The following is a 16063-nucleotide window of genomic DNA, read 5'->3' as shown; positions in this document are numbered from 1 at the left end:
TACTTGTGAAGCAACTGAGTTTAATAATTGTGGTGGATCTATGTTATTAATCTTAGGAAGAATATTCAATCAAATCAAACATAAACTGCGGACAAATATGTTTTCTTGATTAATCGACCTATCTAGATCTAAAGGCTGTCATTAAATTAAATTACTAGTGCGGACACTGCGGTTATTTGATGGTTAAGGTTAATTATACGTCTGATCTATTAACTAACCAATATTAAGAAGAAATAAATATTCAGAATATAAATTAATGTTTCGTTTCCATAAACAGTTCTGATTTCTATAAGTGAATGTGTGCTTGTGATTAAGGTTTATTTTCTTGATAATTTTCTGATTTTATTTAATTTTGCTTAATAGTTTTCTATTTTTTTTTAGCCTAGATAATGTCCAAAACCCCTCCAAGTTGCATATCATTTAGCATAAAAATCTAACTTGAACCTTCCTTGTAGGATCGAACCCTTGCTTGCTCTATAGTATCTTATGTGTTGTGTTTTAAACTAGGGTAATTAATTTATGCGACCGCTACATTGCAACAATATGTCTGCATTTAAGATGAATATTTACCATTAATTAAAGCTATCTTGTATTATCAGATTTTTTTTAGTATAAAACATGCTTAAGTTAGGGAATTTAATGATACTTTAAGTATAAAATGATGATATAAAACATTGATAAAAATACACTTTTAGGTGCTAATCACTTTTGAAACAAGAAATCTCTTTAAAGCTGGATGATAACATTTGTACCTTTTTGTATGATGGAATTTCCTATGAAAACACACTTAAGAGCATTAAGTTTGTCTCGTTGATGTTCATGAATGTGAACATAGATAGCACACCTAAAAGATCCTTTGAAAAAAATTCTAACAAATAGTTTAAAGAACTTTTGAAATCAATAGCTCTTGAAGGTATTTGATTTATCAAATATATAGAGGTTAAAATTACTGTCCCTCAATAATTTTGTTTTATGGTTGATGTATAGGTTTCGGTACTTGGATGTTACATTTGGTATCAAAGCAAGGTTAGTGATTAATAGTTACAAGTGCATTTTTATCAAGGTTTTATATCATCATTTTGCACTTGAAGTATCAATAACTCCTTAACTAAAGCATGTTTTATAATAATATATCTAATACTATAAGATACCTTTAATTTATGGTAAATGTTCATTTTAAATGCATGCCTATCATATAAATGAAAGGATTGATTGATGAATTTAAGAACTGAAATTGAAAGGACAAAGAGATGGCCAAACTTAGAAAAGAGATGTCGGTGCAGTCCAAACCGGAATACTGTTCAGAAATTGGATCATATCTAGAGCTGTAGATCTCATATCTAGGTCTACTTTATATGGATGGAAAGGTAAGACATAGGCCTACAACTTTCATATGGAGCCTAAGATCTAAAAAGGTCATTTTCAAGTTCAAATTGGAGCAACAACAAAGAAGCCCGAATCTGTCCTCCAGCCCGAGTACTGTTTAGTATTTTGGCCATATCTGGAGTTCTAGAAGTCAAAATGATCTGACTTTTTTACACAAGAAAGCTGAGACAATTTCCTACAATGTTTATATGTTGAAGTGGTTCTAATTTTGATGTTATCAATGACGTTTTGGGCAGACAAAAGAAGATAAGGATTGTCATCAAGTCAAGAGTTGGCCACCTACTCATCAATTAGTCATCAAATCAATAGTTCCTAATTTTGGCCTATAAAAAGGAGGTATTTTCCATGCATTTAGGCATCTTGGTTTCCAGATCAAGATCATGCTCTTGCTTTCTCTCTTTGTATTTTTTGTAATGTTTATGCTTTGCTTTCATTAATATCAAGTTTATGCCTTTCATTTCCTTTCCTTTACTTTGTTAACTCTTATCTTATTTATGTTCTTATTTTGTTTATTTATTTTTATTTCTTTCATTATGTCTAGCTAAGTTTATTATGTCAAGGTGAAAAGGTTATCATGTTAACAATTTATAATCTGATTGGAACCTCCTTTGTGTGTGGTTTCCAATTGAATAATAAGAGTTTATACTATACTTGTTTGACATACCATTAGTGGATCCTCTAACCTTGACATTTGTTATTATCATTGTTCAATCCTTACATTAATATTTCATCTCAAAGTTCTCATCATCATCTTCTTCTTCTTCTCCTTCTTTTTCTTTATTATTATTATTATTATTATTATTATTATAAGTGTTATTGTTATTATTTTTATTATTATTACTATTATTATTATTATTATTATTGTTGTTGTTATTATTATTGTTATTGTATTATTGTTATTTATAATTTGTACAATTAACCTCCCTGTGGTTCGACCTCGGTCTTGCCGGGTTATTTATTACTTCAACACTCCTGCACTTGGGAGAAGATATCAATCTTTTAGTCGTGTCAGGGATGCAGATACTATAATGTTGTTGCTGCTGTCTTCTACTGTTGATGTAGAGAAGGTTTTATTGCTGTTGTTTTCTGTTGCTATTATAAAAGTGTTATGGAGCTGTATGAGGATGAAGGAGAAGTGATGTTGGTGCTTGCTTTTATTGTTGTATGATTGTTAATAATTGGAATGATGCAAATTTTTAAGATGATTTAATTTGTAATTTTATGTATGTTACAAATAAAGTTTTTTGAGGATATCCATTTTTTAGGATCACCAAGCTACCTGGTATTATACAAAAAGAATATTTGTATTTTTGTTAAAAAAAAACTTATAAATAGTTAATGTGGATGTAATTTTAACAAGATTTGCCATAAATTTTGTACATTTATGAACTTATTGAAACGCTGAACGGACATATATATATATATATATATATATACACACTTTTAATTTTTGTATGCTCATCATTGAAATTTAGTAAAATCACACCATATGATGTTACAATATCCATCACTATTTTACTAGTATATTATAGCTAAAATTCTTTAGTAGCTTTGTAGATTTATTTAGCTTCGATGAAAGTACTATATTGCAGGTGGTGTGTATGGAAAATGCGAAAACTAGCAGCTAGTGGGGTGGTTATTTGACAATGTTAACTAAAGCTTGTTCATAGAAAGAGTTGTGCTAGCTTAGATATTTAGAGAAATTAACTTTATTAAATGCTTCTCAGATAGAGAATGTTGCGTGCAGAATAGGAATAAATGCTGTAGCACGCCCCTGTGGAAGACTGAGGAATTGCTCCTTGTATATGGTTAATAAATCTACCTCTAACTTGTTATTTGTATCCATTTCTTCTGACTGGTTATGTATTTGAGTTCTTTGGAGCACAGCATCTTCTAGTAGTAAGTGTGATTACATGGTGGGAGTTTAATTAAAAGCTGAACTCCTCTTAAATATTTGCTTGTTAAGGTTTCATGGACAACATTTGGAAGCTGAAATTCCCTGTATCATGTTACGAGAGCTTTTTTATCTTATTGATTTGAAATTGATGAGAAATGCATGGACTAAATAATCAATAAAACGGAGTGGTTTGGGGATACTCTCATTTATTGATATTTCACTCGATCTAGAGTGACTATGATGTGAATCTCATATTAATTCGGTGCTTGAACGTTAACCTTCTTTTTGATTCACTCATTGTACACATCTTGTTACCTCAGCATGCATGCAATTTATGTCACCATGAGCTTTGCCACTTCTGCTCTGTGATGGCTTGCATGTACTACCTCGTATGTTTCATCATATTTGTTCCTGTGCAGATATGACAAGGCACCGGAGCAGGTCTTGGTCTTGAAATAGTGAAAGTTACGAATTACATTCTTGTGAACAAGCACTTGTAATTGTCAGCATATTTAGTAGAGATTGTGTGATGAATACATTGATGGCTATATGAACGAAGTGATAAATGCTCTTCTTCACTTCAATAACCCATTTATTTTCCGATCTCCCATGTCTCAAATTGTATCGTTGACATGGCGAAGCATCCAAGATGGCATGGTGCTAGGTGGAGCTTGAACCTCAACATTCTCATTTCCGTTGGGGAATCCTATAATCTGGAAACTGTCACTGCATCATTTACAACACATGAGTATTTTAAATCAACTAGCAAAGGATGGAATTATAAGCCTCATTAAATTAATCACACATCTTTCTTTCTTTTTTTCTCAGCACCATAGAAATAATGTTTCTCAAGAGCAGGAAGGGAGAGAACACATACCCTGTAGTTAAAGGAGGATGTGGTGGCATTGGTGGCTGCAGCGGAGGTTGTACTGCTGGTGGCATAAAAGAGGATGTGTTTTGGCCAAGGTTTCGCTGCTCCCATTGAGCTTGCTCAATCAGTGACTTCTCATTTTCCTTTACCTTTTTGGTTGTCATGAAATTCACCATTATCAGTTGGTCGATGCAAGGTTAAGTGCGAAGCACCATGCCTGAAAATAATAATTAAGGGACTTAATTTTACCTGTTCTTCCAGTATGTTGTTCTGCTCCTGCAGTTCCTTTTCCTGTGACAAGCTTGTGTCAGATGACAACGAAGATGAATTTATCACAATTCATATCCCACCCACAACTGACTGTACATTTTTTTAGTGTATATGTTCATATCCTCCTAGAGTACTTTTGAAGACAAATATTTTAACCGGATGTAGAAGTATTGATAGAAGTATTGATTGAAAAACAGAAGGAAATGCAGAATGCACCTTCGGGAAACGTCAAGAAGACTCTGTGATAGTACAAAAACATCATAGAAATGTTTTCAAAATACTGCCTTAATAACATTAGAGAGGGCGTTCCAAGATCAACATCCAAAGGCATTCTAGAATTTGTCAGGATTTGAATCAAATCCTTCATGTTGTAAGTGACAAATCTAATCACTGAACTGACGACACCTCGGGTAGAAAGGTGATTCTTCATATATAAACTGAGTCCAAAATCCAAGCTATTTTATCATAGAAATTAGAGCCAAGAATCCAGGGCACTTAAGCTAGTGTTTTAGTAAAGCAGGCTAGTGCTATGGTAGTGACTTCGTACGGCTACGTAAACATGAACAAATATAGCGTACAGAAGTGCAAGAATCTTACTTTTTTCCGCAGCTCATTAAGGGATTCATGGATGAGTTGGTTCTGCAAATTTGAGATTAACTTACGCCATGAGCAAGCATTACAACATGTATATCCAAACAAATATATTGAAAACATGCTAACTTAACCTTTCTTGATCGTATGCGCTTAAGAGCAGTATCTATTTGTTGCTCCAAATATTGAAGTTCTTTCAGACTTAAAGGATCCAATTCCTGTCCTGCATAGTTCCTATATAATCAAATGTGGAATATGTTATTTAATTCTCTTGGTTGTTAGCCTGTGCCAAGTGAGAAACAGTAGTACGTAAAAGAGGGTTTCAAGCATCCTGGATTTTGTTCAGATTTCCTTAAAGAAAAAGGAATCTCAAAACCAGTCAGTCACATTAGTTCCCATACCTTCTGAAAAAAACATAAAAAAACTGAACAAGTGTTTTTGTATAGTTGACACCTAGACTACGACTTCAGCATACTGCACGAATAAAAGTCATGTACTGCAAACCAGGGCTTAGTCTGGCGGTGGAAGGGGTTTGTCTCCTTCCACTGCACCTGGGTTCGAGCCCTGGCGTGCACGCCTGTCACCCCCGCGGTGCCTTACATGCCTACTGGGTTTGCAGGGTATTCAGTGGGCCGTGGGGATTAGTCGTGGTGTGTGGATGAGTCGTGGTGCGGGGAAGCTGGCCCGGACACCCCCCGTAAAAAAAAAAAAAAAAAAAAAAAAAAAAAAAGTCATGTACTGGAAAAATCAAAACAAGTCTAGTAGTACCTTAGGTTTCTTTGCAAGATTTCAACCCTAGCCATGAGCTTGGGGTGCTCCAGAGACCAGCTTTCCTAAACAGGATTCACATAAATATTAAGAAATTGTGACACATACTGAAGATTTTCAGTTTGAAGATTGAAATACATGATTCATCACATACTATAGATTAATACTAGTAGACCATCTAAATACCTGATGTTCAGAACCATTTGGTACAAGCTGTTGCTCTAGATATGAGCATCTCTCGTATCTTTCAAGGATTGATTCCATGCTGCCAAAAAAATGGAAAATTTCGGAAGAATGCTCAACAAAGTTCTACGCAGACGAATTATAAGCTTTAACATTAAGTAACGTCCATGAGTTCTAAACAAGAACGATTATCCATCAAATGAAAGCAGTATTTCTTCTAGAATAAGTATTACATGGCATGAACATCTAGTGAAGACCTTAACATGGGGTCAACTTATTCAATTTATGACCCTTACATGCTGTTAGCATTGCAGTCAAATTTAATGGAAATTCTCTAGTGCAGAAATGATTTCGAGATCCAAACTTATTTTGAGTAATTTATCATGTAGATGTTTTCCTACACCACCTCAGCCTTGTTATATGCTTTTCCTTGCAGCTTTTGACTTCAATATCTCTTGCCACTAAAGACAACGGCTCTGAGAAGCACATTACAGTGTGGTTAAATCGATAATTATAGTTGTTTTTTAAAAAAAAATTTATTAAAAAATATATTAATAATATTTTTTTATTTTTAAAAATTATTTTTAGATTAATATATTAAAATAATTTAAAAATAGTAAAAATATATTAATTTAAAAAAATTAATTTTTTTTTAAATATTTTTAAAACACAGACAAACACACTCTTAATCATTTGAGTTCGGTACGTAAATAAAACCTAAGATAACACCTTTTTTATATCAGCGCTTTAATATTTGTTTGTCTGAGTCCAATCTTTCGGTAATGCTGACCAGTAGAAACTTTCTAATTCCTTGCTTAATTAATTAATAATGTGCTTTATAATTTCTACTGGATTGATTGAAGGGATCCTGTCTTGTCAATTCTACTCCAATAACTCTTTATGCCCCTTGTCAAACAATTTGTGTCCAATCAAACTATTAGTTTGGTGGACTCTTTCGCATCATATCTTAACCTAAGGCTTCATGTTATAGTGTTCTTTAGGCGCTGAGTAGCTTGCAACGCCTGCAGAAGAACGCTACCATTTCACATTATAATTTGACTCACGTATTTGTTTCTTCAACAAAAAGTGGGAGTACTACTCTTATCATGGCATGCGAGTATATATGTCAAAGAACTCGTGTCCAAACCAAGACTACTTAATTTCAAAGATCAGCCTTCACTTCAATGTTTATTAGGGAAAAATATCATGCAAACCCTATCTTCTCCTGATCCTACACGTTCAACTAACAAGTTTTCTACTTGGATTCTCTTTCTATATTGCTTTTCAATCATTAAGAACTGCTTCACCATCAAGTTATATTCATGCTTTTTCCCACAGATAAAACTCAACCTCGGTGTTTTATATTCTCCGTAGTTATTTTAATAGCTGAGCCTGGGTTCATAAAAATAATTAAGATTAATAGACATTCTCATGTTTTTTTTTTAATATTTATTTTATATAAGATAATGTTCACTTTCTCACCTTCACTTATAATCTATCTTTTAGAGCTGTAAATGATTCGGGCTTCAAGATATCTGTTGGATCGACTCGAATGATTTTATTACTATATTAAAGTATAAGTTTTATTTAAAAAACTGAAGTTTTAAGGTGAGCGATGGTTTTAAATTTAGAATTTTTATGTTCTTTTTGTTTATTTTCTTATACGAACAGTTACTTGTAATGCATATTTTTTTTATGTTGTCAAGGGGACATTGTGTCCAAATCGATTCACAACCATATATATTAAATATACTAGTTAAACTTGAATAAAATACTCAAGGTTTGCAGTAAGTGACTTATCCCCAACCTTATATTGCTAATATTTTTTATTTATTTATTGATTCCATGTATACATATCTTGTTTAACACAGACAAAAATCTTAAATTTATACTCATTCGTCACTTCTCAGGCAATATCAAATACTAAATTATTTGCTTGAACAAACTTTCATGGTAAAGACCACATTAAAATAATTTAAAATAATTTCTCAATGTGTAGAGTTGACCCCTTCAAAGTGTTTCACTTAAGAGTTATCTTTTGTTTTGAAAAATATATGTTAAAAAGAGAAATGATATTATTTAGAGCCTGCAAACTTTCTAAGTCGTTGGCTCTTTGTAGCTGTGATTTATTTAAGTATTCAAAATCACATAACTTGTTTTCTCACAAGCATGCCACTCCTTAAATAAAAGATATGGAATATCTCACAGGAGTTTATTTAACAAACATCTTAATTCAAAAACTTAAAATATTAAATGATTTTTTTTAAAAATAATTTTACTATTAACTATTTTTCGTATTGTTTTAACTTAGCATATATTTGAAAATCCTCACATATAATTTTATTACTAATAAAAACTAATTTAGCTGAGGAAATCACTCTTCTTCTCCTTACAAAGTATTCCTCATTCTCTTCTTTATAAAATACTGTTTATTGAAACAGTACTTTGTTTTTTTAAGTTCTTTTATTTTTTTAAATTTTATTATTTAATATTAAATTTATTAAAAATTAAATTTTATAATTTATTTTAGTTTTTTTCCTATGAGATTCTTTTATTCTCATGACCCGACTCATTGTTTAGATTGGTTGAGAATTCATCTTTATGATTTATTTTGATTTACTTTCTATTGTGATATTTTGATCTTATATTCTAGATTTGACAAGTTAATTTAAGTTGACTTTAATTTTTTTATCATTTTTTAATTGATTTTTCACAGTTTCATTTTATTAGGGATTGATGACCTAGATCGCGAGTTTTATATGTTATCATAGGTTGACAAGGGTCGATATAGTTAATTTTAAAAAAAAAAGTTATTTTAAATTTTTTTTAATCAAGCTATATTTTTTTTCTAGTTATCCAAGTTGTCTTTGAACTTGTCAAGTTGATTAGGTCATATTGAATCAATCTTTACACAATGTAGATTTTTTTCCTGAAAACATGTTAGCAATGTCTAGATTTTTTTTAACTTTTTTTTAAGAATTGATCCAACTAACAATATAGCGTAAATAAATGATTTAGTAGGATGTTAATGCTATTGCAAATTAATCTAGAAGGAAACAACTAAATGAAACTTAGAGTTTCAAGTTCAAACTCTATATAACAAGATATGGAATGAAGAAAATGACAATAGAAATTTTATTTTCATGTTATAGATGTTTAGTTAGAAGGAGTGAGGTGAGAATGGGAGTAAAAAACAAGAGTGAGTATAAACATTGAATATAAGTTTCCTTGGTGAGAATAAAACAAAAAATACAAATAATTTTTTTTAAGATGGTATATTATTTTTATTCATCTTGTTCAACTACTTTTATTACTATTATTATTACGTCAATCACAACTATTCATAACTATTGCTTCCATTATCAATAGTGTAATGATATATTATTATTATTATTCCACCATCACGACTTTTTCATGACAACCACTACAATCATTGTTTTATTACTATTATCACCACCATCATTATAACAGTAATGACTTAAAAATTATTATTAGACCACCACCACTCTTTTTCTATCATCACATCTTATGATGGTAAAATTAATTTTTAAAAATATATTATTACTACTATTACGATTATTATTACCATCACAAACACCAACTTGTCCCCCTTTTCTTTTCATCACTACCATGATGACCAAAACAATCAATTTTATCATTATTCCTACCACATTATCATTGAAGAAATTATTTTTCTAATCATCATTTTATTTCATCATAAAAATAAAATATTAATAAAAATTATTTTTATTCCATTCTTATTTTAGGTTTTTAATTTTCATTTGGAGGAGAGATCTTTCATTCTATATAATCAAATACAAGGAGTTCAGGAATTAGACTAATACTACTCATTTTGTAGCCTCATACTTGTGATACCTCCTACAGTGAAATTTAGAATTAAAAGGATCACTTTATATAAAGTTCGAGCAATGTTGTCAATTCCGTTCCTACAATTACTCTAATTTTACTATTGGTATGAAATTTTTCAATACTGAAACATCGCAGCATTTTATTCCAAGAGCCTATGGATATATATTCTTCATCAATCTTCTTGTATATGTCTTTCAAAGCACATCATATATTGTCATCCATACCAAGAAATGCCCCTATTTAGGCCAAAAACCTATGACGAACAAGGTATCAACCATAGTTATAATAGCTAATAACTATGCTTCTTCTTTTTTTCATTGCATCCATGCTCTCCAAAAAAAAAAAAAAAAAAAAATCTCTACTCTAGCTTTGTGAACAGTGGTCGCTACATTTAGCGAGCACTGTTCAACTCCTCAGTTGGTGGGGCAGCAGCGGGAAATCAAGTGCTTGCAACTGGTCGCGGGGAAAGAGGAAAGGTGGAGGAAACCAAGCTATTTGTTTTTAGCTCTCCAATTTATAAAGCCCTCTTCTAAAATCCTAGAAGCCAGCCCTCTCTCTTTTTCACTCCTCAAGAGAACGTAGTTGCTGTAGAAGAGGTAAGCAATTTCTCTCATTGTTTGTTTTGGTTTTTTTCCTCTCCATGATCTCTGCTATATTGGATGTCACAGAAATGCACTTCACTGAACTGGTTGTCTTTTGTTTCTTCTTTTAGAGCTGATTTAGTGTTAAAAAGTTTGGTTTTTATGTCTCTTAATTTTATTTTATTTTGTTTCTGTGGAATTATGTTGTTTGAATGAACTAGGATGGTTAAGAGGGGTTCTTTCTTTCATGTAGTAGAGTAAAAATGGCATTTAGATTTGGAGTGGATAGTTAGCATGACCTTGCTTCTTCCCCTCACCTGTGCTTGGGTTTAATTTTGCAGAACATGAAAATAAGAACTGCATATGTAATTTCCTGCATGTGTCCTGCTTTACCATTCTACTTCATAAATTATTGGATTCTTGCTTTTTTCATTGATTCAAAAAATAATAATAAAATACTCATGATTCTTTTTTGTGAATATTATGGATGTGATAATATTTTTTAGAGTCGGTTTAGTTAAAATGTAGCTAAAACAAAAGAGCATGGATGTGGATGCTATTAAATAATGAGATATTTTAGAATAAAGGAATATTAAATCAAGTATTATTTTTATCATTTATATAAAAGGATTTTGGTTATATGGTGATATGTAAGAAAATTAAAAATTTGTTGTTTCAACTAAGAAATCCCAAAAATTAGTGATAGTTTTTTAAAAAATAGGAATTCATTGTTTAAACTTCAAAAAAAAAAAAAAAAAAAAAACCATTCAACAATGCAGAACAAAATAGTACCAAGATGCCAATACATCTCTTCCGGTATTTGTTGAAAAATCAAAAGTGGATCCAAAATTAACCACTTTGTTCTCTTTTAGAGATGGACTATAAAATTAATGGTAATGTAAGTTTGTTTGGGACTTTTATTATTTCTTTTCAGATTTTCTAGTTTGTTTAAGATGATTTTTGAATTTATTTAAAGAATTGTAAACCTCAAAGACAAAATACTTAAAAAAATATTCAAAAATAAAATTTTAAATTAGGGTATTTTTTGTAGCAACTTTGGTAGAATTACGTGCTTTGCTTGTGTTTCTTTTCTTCAGTTGTTTCTATTTATGATAGTTGTTATGAAAGCCTAATAATTTCTAATAATTGTTGTGTGTTATTGAATAATTATATTAAAAAAATAATTGTAGAATAAAATGTGCTCATATAACAAGGGATGAGAAGGTTTCTTTTTAGAAAAAAGATATTCATGAAATGATAATAAAAGACATTAAAAAAAAAATTGCAGAACTAAGTAATTGATTAAAGATAAACATGTACAGATAAGTTGAAAAATTATCTTGTTGATAAGTAAAGATGAATAAAAGAGAACTACTAGATCATGAGAAGAGTAATCACAAATCCATGACTAATTTAAAGAACTCGTTTCAAACACATGAGAAAAGGAGGAAACCTCTTTAATCGAGATGAATATAATATTGAAATTGAAATATTTTTTGATTCTAACTATTTTATGGATTGGAATCAACCACTTTATGATGTTTATTTTCATGATGATAGAATAAAATAATGACAGTAAAGGCAATAATGTTATCATTAATGTTCTTATTGATAAGTTAGTCAGAGATTGAGTGTAAAGAAAATTATTAATTTAAGTCATGATAATCTTTTTTATTACAAATTTAATAATAAACCATAGGTAGATTTTTTCAATGGTTATATGGATAAAGCATATGTTGATGAAGAAAACTTGAAATTTACAATTCCTTACTCTAGAACATAGTGAGAGAGAACTCATTTCTCAATTGATATTTTTTTTTGCAAACTTTAACCCGAAGAAACTGGAGTTAAAATCTAAAATTGTTATACATTTAAAGCAAAAAAGAAAATGAGTTGAAAAGTCTTAATTGGACATCTATAAGATTAAGACAATAATAATTTAAGTTTGAGGATGATTTTTTTTTTTTCAATCTAGAGAGACTAATGCAAGAGATTTTTAAGAAAAAATATTTTTTCTTAATTGTTTTTATTTTATCCTATTTAGTTTAGGAAATTAAATAATATGTTTAATAAAAAAATGTCTTAGTTTATTTAGAAATTTTATTGATTTTCTTTTATTTTTAGAGTTTCTAGTTTGTTTAGGTTGGTTTTGCATATAAATTTCCTAAAAAAAATAAACTACTTCAAGAAAATATATTAAGTAATTAAATTTTAAATTAATTTTTTTATGCAATGACTGTACAATAAAATTTTATATGTTATCTTCTTGTGTTATTACGGTCAATGTCAATAACAATATTAGCAACAGTTTTTCAATGTCTTCTCTGTTTACTCTCCACGCACTTTATTTGTTTTGCTAGTGAATTGTACAAAGGTTTGACGAGTGACATTATTATTATTATTGTTATGTGATTTTGTATATGCAACGTCCTGATCTTCAAGCATTGACATCATATGAAACAGCATTTTTTTTTTCTGCCAATGAGAAATTCATTTATCCATTGAAAAATTCGAACAAGAGTCTATCCTCGTTCATAAAGCCTTGCAAAAGAACAAAAGCAAGGGTCAAAATGGTTTTTGAGATTGAGTTTTAATTTTTTTTGTTAAAATTTTAAATTTATTTTGTTTTAAATTAGTTTTTTAGTATTTTTAAATTGTTTTGATGTGCTGTATCAAAATAAATTTTTTAAAATAATAAAAAAAATATTTTAATATATTTATAAATAAAAAAAATATTGAAAACAATAATTACCACACTTTCAATTACAATTAAAGCTGTGCAAATACAGTTGGTTATTGATAGAAACAAAAATTCTAAAATTATTTTTAATATCAATATATTGAAATAATCTAAAAATATAAAAAAATTAACAGCTGATATAAATAGTAATTTTAAAATTATTTTTAATATTTACATGTTAAAACAATTTAAAAATATAAAATATTAATTTTAAATTAAAAATTCAAAATTAAACCAGCCTCGTTTGAAACATAACACGGCTAACTCCAAATGAAATAGAGCATATAATACTTATAAAAAAAATATAAATAATGTACGATTTGTTCAACTACCAACATTTGATCATAGGAGTTATCTTAGCAAGATAAACGTTAGATCAAACAACAGAGACTTGTACCAGTCTCTTATCTCCCCAAAAAAGACCTCAAACTCGAAGTTCAAACTTCTCCTTTATCAACAATATATATTTATGGAAAGGTGATATTTAGCTAGAGTCAACAATGGTAACATTGTACTCAAATGTTTGTCATAAGAAAATGTATTTTTGACCTGGTGGAAAAGATCTACAGATCATGCTTGAGATTAAATTGCATCTAACACTCTAATAAAAACTCGCAATCTGGTTGAATATTCCAAGTCCATGCATACATGCCCTATATATCTTCTCTTTTTTTACAAGGAGGTGAAGGCACTAAATCTGTACACCCTATGGTAGATATAAAGGTTGACATTGTTATTACAAAGATCTGAAACCAATCCTGCTACTTTCGTATACCCTTGCTTAAACAAATTCCTAAAGGAAGACAAGCATTCGTTAGCTAGCTAATCTTAATTACTGTCGACACAAATCCCTTATTTCCAGAAAATCTGGGGAAAAAAAATACAATTCTGGCGGTAAGTCTTAGTCAACTTATTGTCCCCAACTATTACCATTGTAATTTGTTGAAGTAATAATAACACCTAAGGTCTCTAATGGAAGATCTTTGCAGAAATCTTAAATAACCAACTAGTATTGCTTTATATCATTGAGAGGGCAAATTCCTAGGTGCACCAACAACAATATATATGTCCTAATATCCTAGGATACTAACCAGACGTTGAATTACACAAAACCCAATGACACAAAGCTCTATGACCTTTGCCTAGACCTGATTTGCTGAGCTCCACTTATATGATCTTCAGCTTATAATTTGGAAACCATGTCCTTTCCTACCCCTAAAATACTGCTATTTTTATGGGTGTTTTTGCTATAGTACATTTGAGTAATGACAATTTTACAGGAGTCGAAATCTTCAATATGTACATAATTGAAACATCCCTTTCCTCTCTCTTTTACTGATTGATTTCGGTGTACTAACTCTCAATACAAAGAAAAAAAAATTGACCAGCAAGACAAAAGCGAATAAGAGTCGAAAAGTAAAGAAGACCTGTACTGCTGAACGTATATTTATATGCATTAGAACAGATAGAAATACCAAACTCTAGTTTTATTCTCTCTACAGAGAAAAAAATCATAACAGAGTTAGCAGTCAGTGATGACACAAAACGGTCACTCATGTGTACATCTATAGAAACATCAGTCAGTGATGACACAAAACGGTCACTCATATGTACATCTATAGAAACATCAAGGTTCTATATATTTAACACAAATAATACTATAGCATCATTTCTTGTTTAAACCTGAGTGGGGACAGAAAAGAAGGCTCAAAGATTGTTGCGAGAAAATGGGCAGTGGTGATGAATTTCAGTGTAATGCAGACTTTGGACAGCATAAAAAATAACAACAGGCAGAACCCAGATGAGATAGGGAAAAAAATCACACAACAAGTAGAAACTTTACTACAAAGCAAGAACAACATGCAAGAACAAAAATGAAGATAATTGGAGGAAAAAGAAAAACCTTGAGTCAGTGGAGTACTCAAAAAGCTTCCCTCTTGTTGAGAAAACAATCAAAGCCACATCAGCATCACAAAGAACAGAGATCTCATGAGCCTTCTTGAGTAAACCAGTTCTTCTCTTAGAGAACGTCACTTGCCTGTTAATCTTGTTCTCGATCCGTTTCAGCTGAACCCTGCCTCTCCCCATTTTTTTTTCTTGAATTTCTTTCGGAGTTTTGTAAGTTAAAAGAAACCAAGAAAAATTCTAAGAAAACCCTAGCTGAGGATTTTCTGGTTTCAGCTAATCATTGCGAGAAAAAACAAGAAAGCCAACATAAGAAAGAAATAGAGTCATTTATAGGAAGGTATTATGGGCAAGTTTCTATTTTTGTGATGATGGTGGAGAGAGGTGTTGTTATTGTTATTCTATGAAGCAAAAGCTTTCCTTGTGTATGAACACTGAATGTTCCTGTGTGTGTGTATATATGGGAAATGAAAAAAAATATATAGGAATTTTTCTTTCTTTTTCTTTTGTTTAGTGTGATTTGGGTCGGGTACTCTGGTAAGGCGGTTTTGCAAAACAGGAGTGGTTTTGGAGTTAAGTGCTTGTCGAGTTGTGATTGGTTGAGAGGGTCTGATGTTGGTTAATGTCTCTTATAGAGCCACAGGCTTATGGGAGAGACAGTCCGTACATAACGTATTTGTTTTGCTGGCATTTGTTTTGGTGACGGCGCTTCTTCTCATTCTGTTAGGTCATCCTTGTTATGTCTCTGTCAGCATTTATAACGTTCTCTAAGTTTTGGCTGTTGTTGTTTTAAGCTGTGTTTTTAAGAAATTTTGATATTTATTTTTACGTGTTGATATATAGTTTTAGATATTATTTTTAAGTGTTAATATTAAAATTAAATTTTAAAAAATAAAAATAAAATATTATTTAAATACATTACCAAACAAAAAATATTTAAAAAAACAATATTTATCATAATCTCAAAAACTCTTCTTTATCCAGCAAAATCACATTTTTTT

The 16063-nt window shown here is 30.4% G+C and overlaps 1 protein-coding gene across 1 annotated transcript; it reads right to left on the bottom strand.

Annotated features, from left to right (window-relative positions):
* Window positions 1-3700: 3700 nt before the first annotated feature.
* On the bottom strand, window positions 3701-15542 carry LOC105113602 (truncated transcription factor CAULIFLOWER A-like). Its single transcript, XM_011009840.1, has 8 exons — window positions 15061-15542; window positions 5970-6048; window positions 5784-5848; window positions 5150-5249; window positions 5022-5063; window positions 4404-4445; window positions 4161-4303; window positions 3701-4009 (listed from the first exon to the last, which is right to left on the bottom strand). Exons 1-8 carry the CDS (start codon window positions 15243-15245, stop codon window positions 3898-3900), a joined length of 768 nt encoding a protein of 255 aa, XP_011008142.1. The 5' UTR covers window positions 15246-15542; the 3' UTR covers window positions 3701-3897.
* Window positions 15543-16063: the final 521 nt, after the last annotated feature.

Source organism: Populus euphratica, unplaced genomic scaffold, assembly GCF_000495115.2.
Source record: "Populus euphratica unplaced genomic scaffold, PopEup_1.0 scaffold433.1, whole genome shotgun sequence".
NCBI lineage: Eukaryota > Viridiplantae > Streptophyta > Magnoliopsida > Malpighiales > Salicaceae > Populus > Populus euphratica.
The sequence above is the reverse complement of the archived record's forward strand: the minus strand, read 5'-3'. Positions and strand labels throughout refer to the sequence as shown.

Excerpts from the sequence above, each read along its gene's own strand:
- LOC105113602 (XM_011009840.1), bottom strand. The coding sequence starts at position 15,245 with ATGGGGAGAGGCAGGGTTCAGCTGAAACGGATCGAGAACAAGATTAAC. Across the intron at positions 4,446-5,021 it reads TTAATGAGCTGCGGAAAAAA|GAAAAGGAACTGCAGGAGCA; the intron begins GTAAGATTCTTG and ends AGCTTGTCACAG. Across the intron at positions 4,304-4,403 it reads ACAACATACTGGAAGAACAG|GTAAAGGAAAATGAGAAGTC; the intron begins GTAAAATTAAGT and ends ACAACCAAAAAG.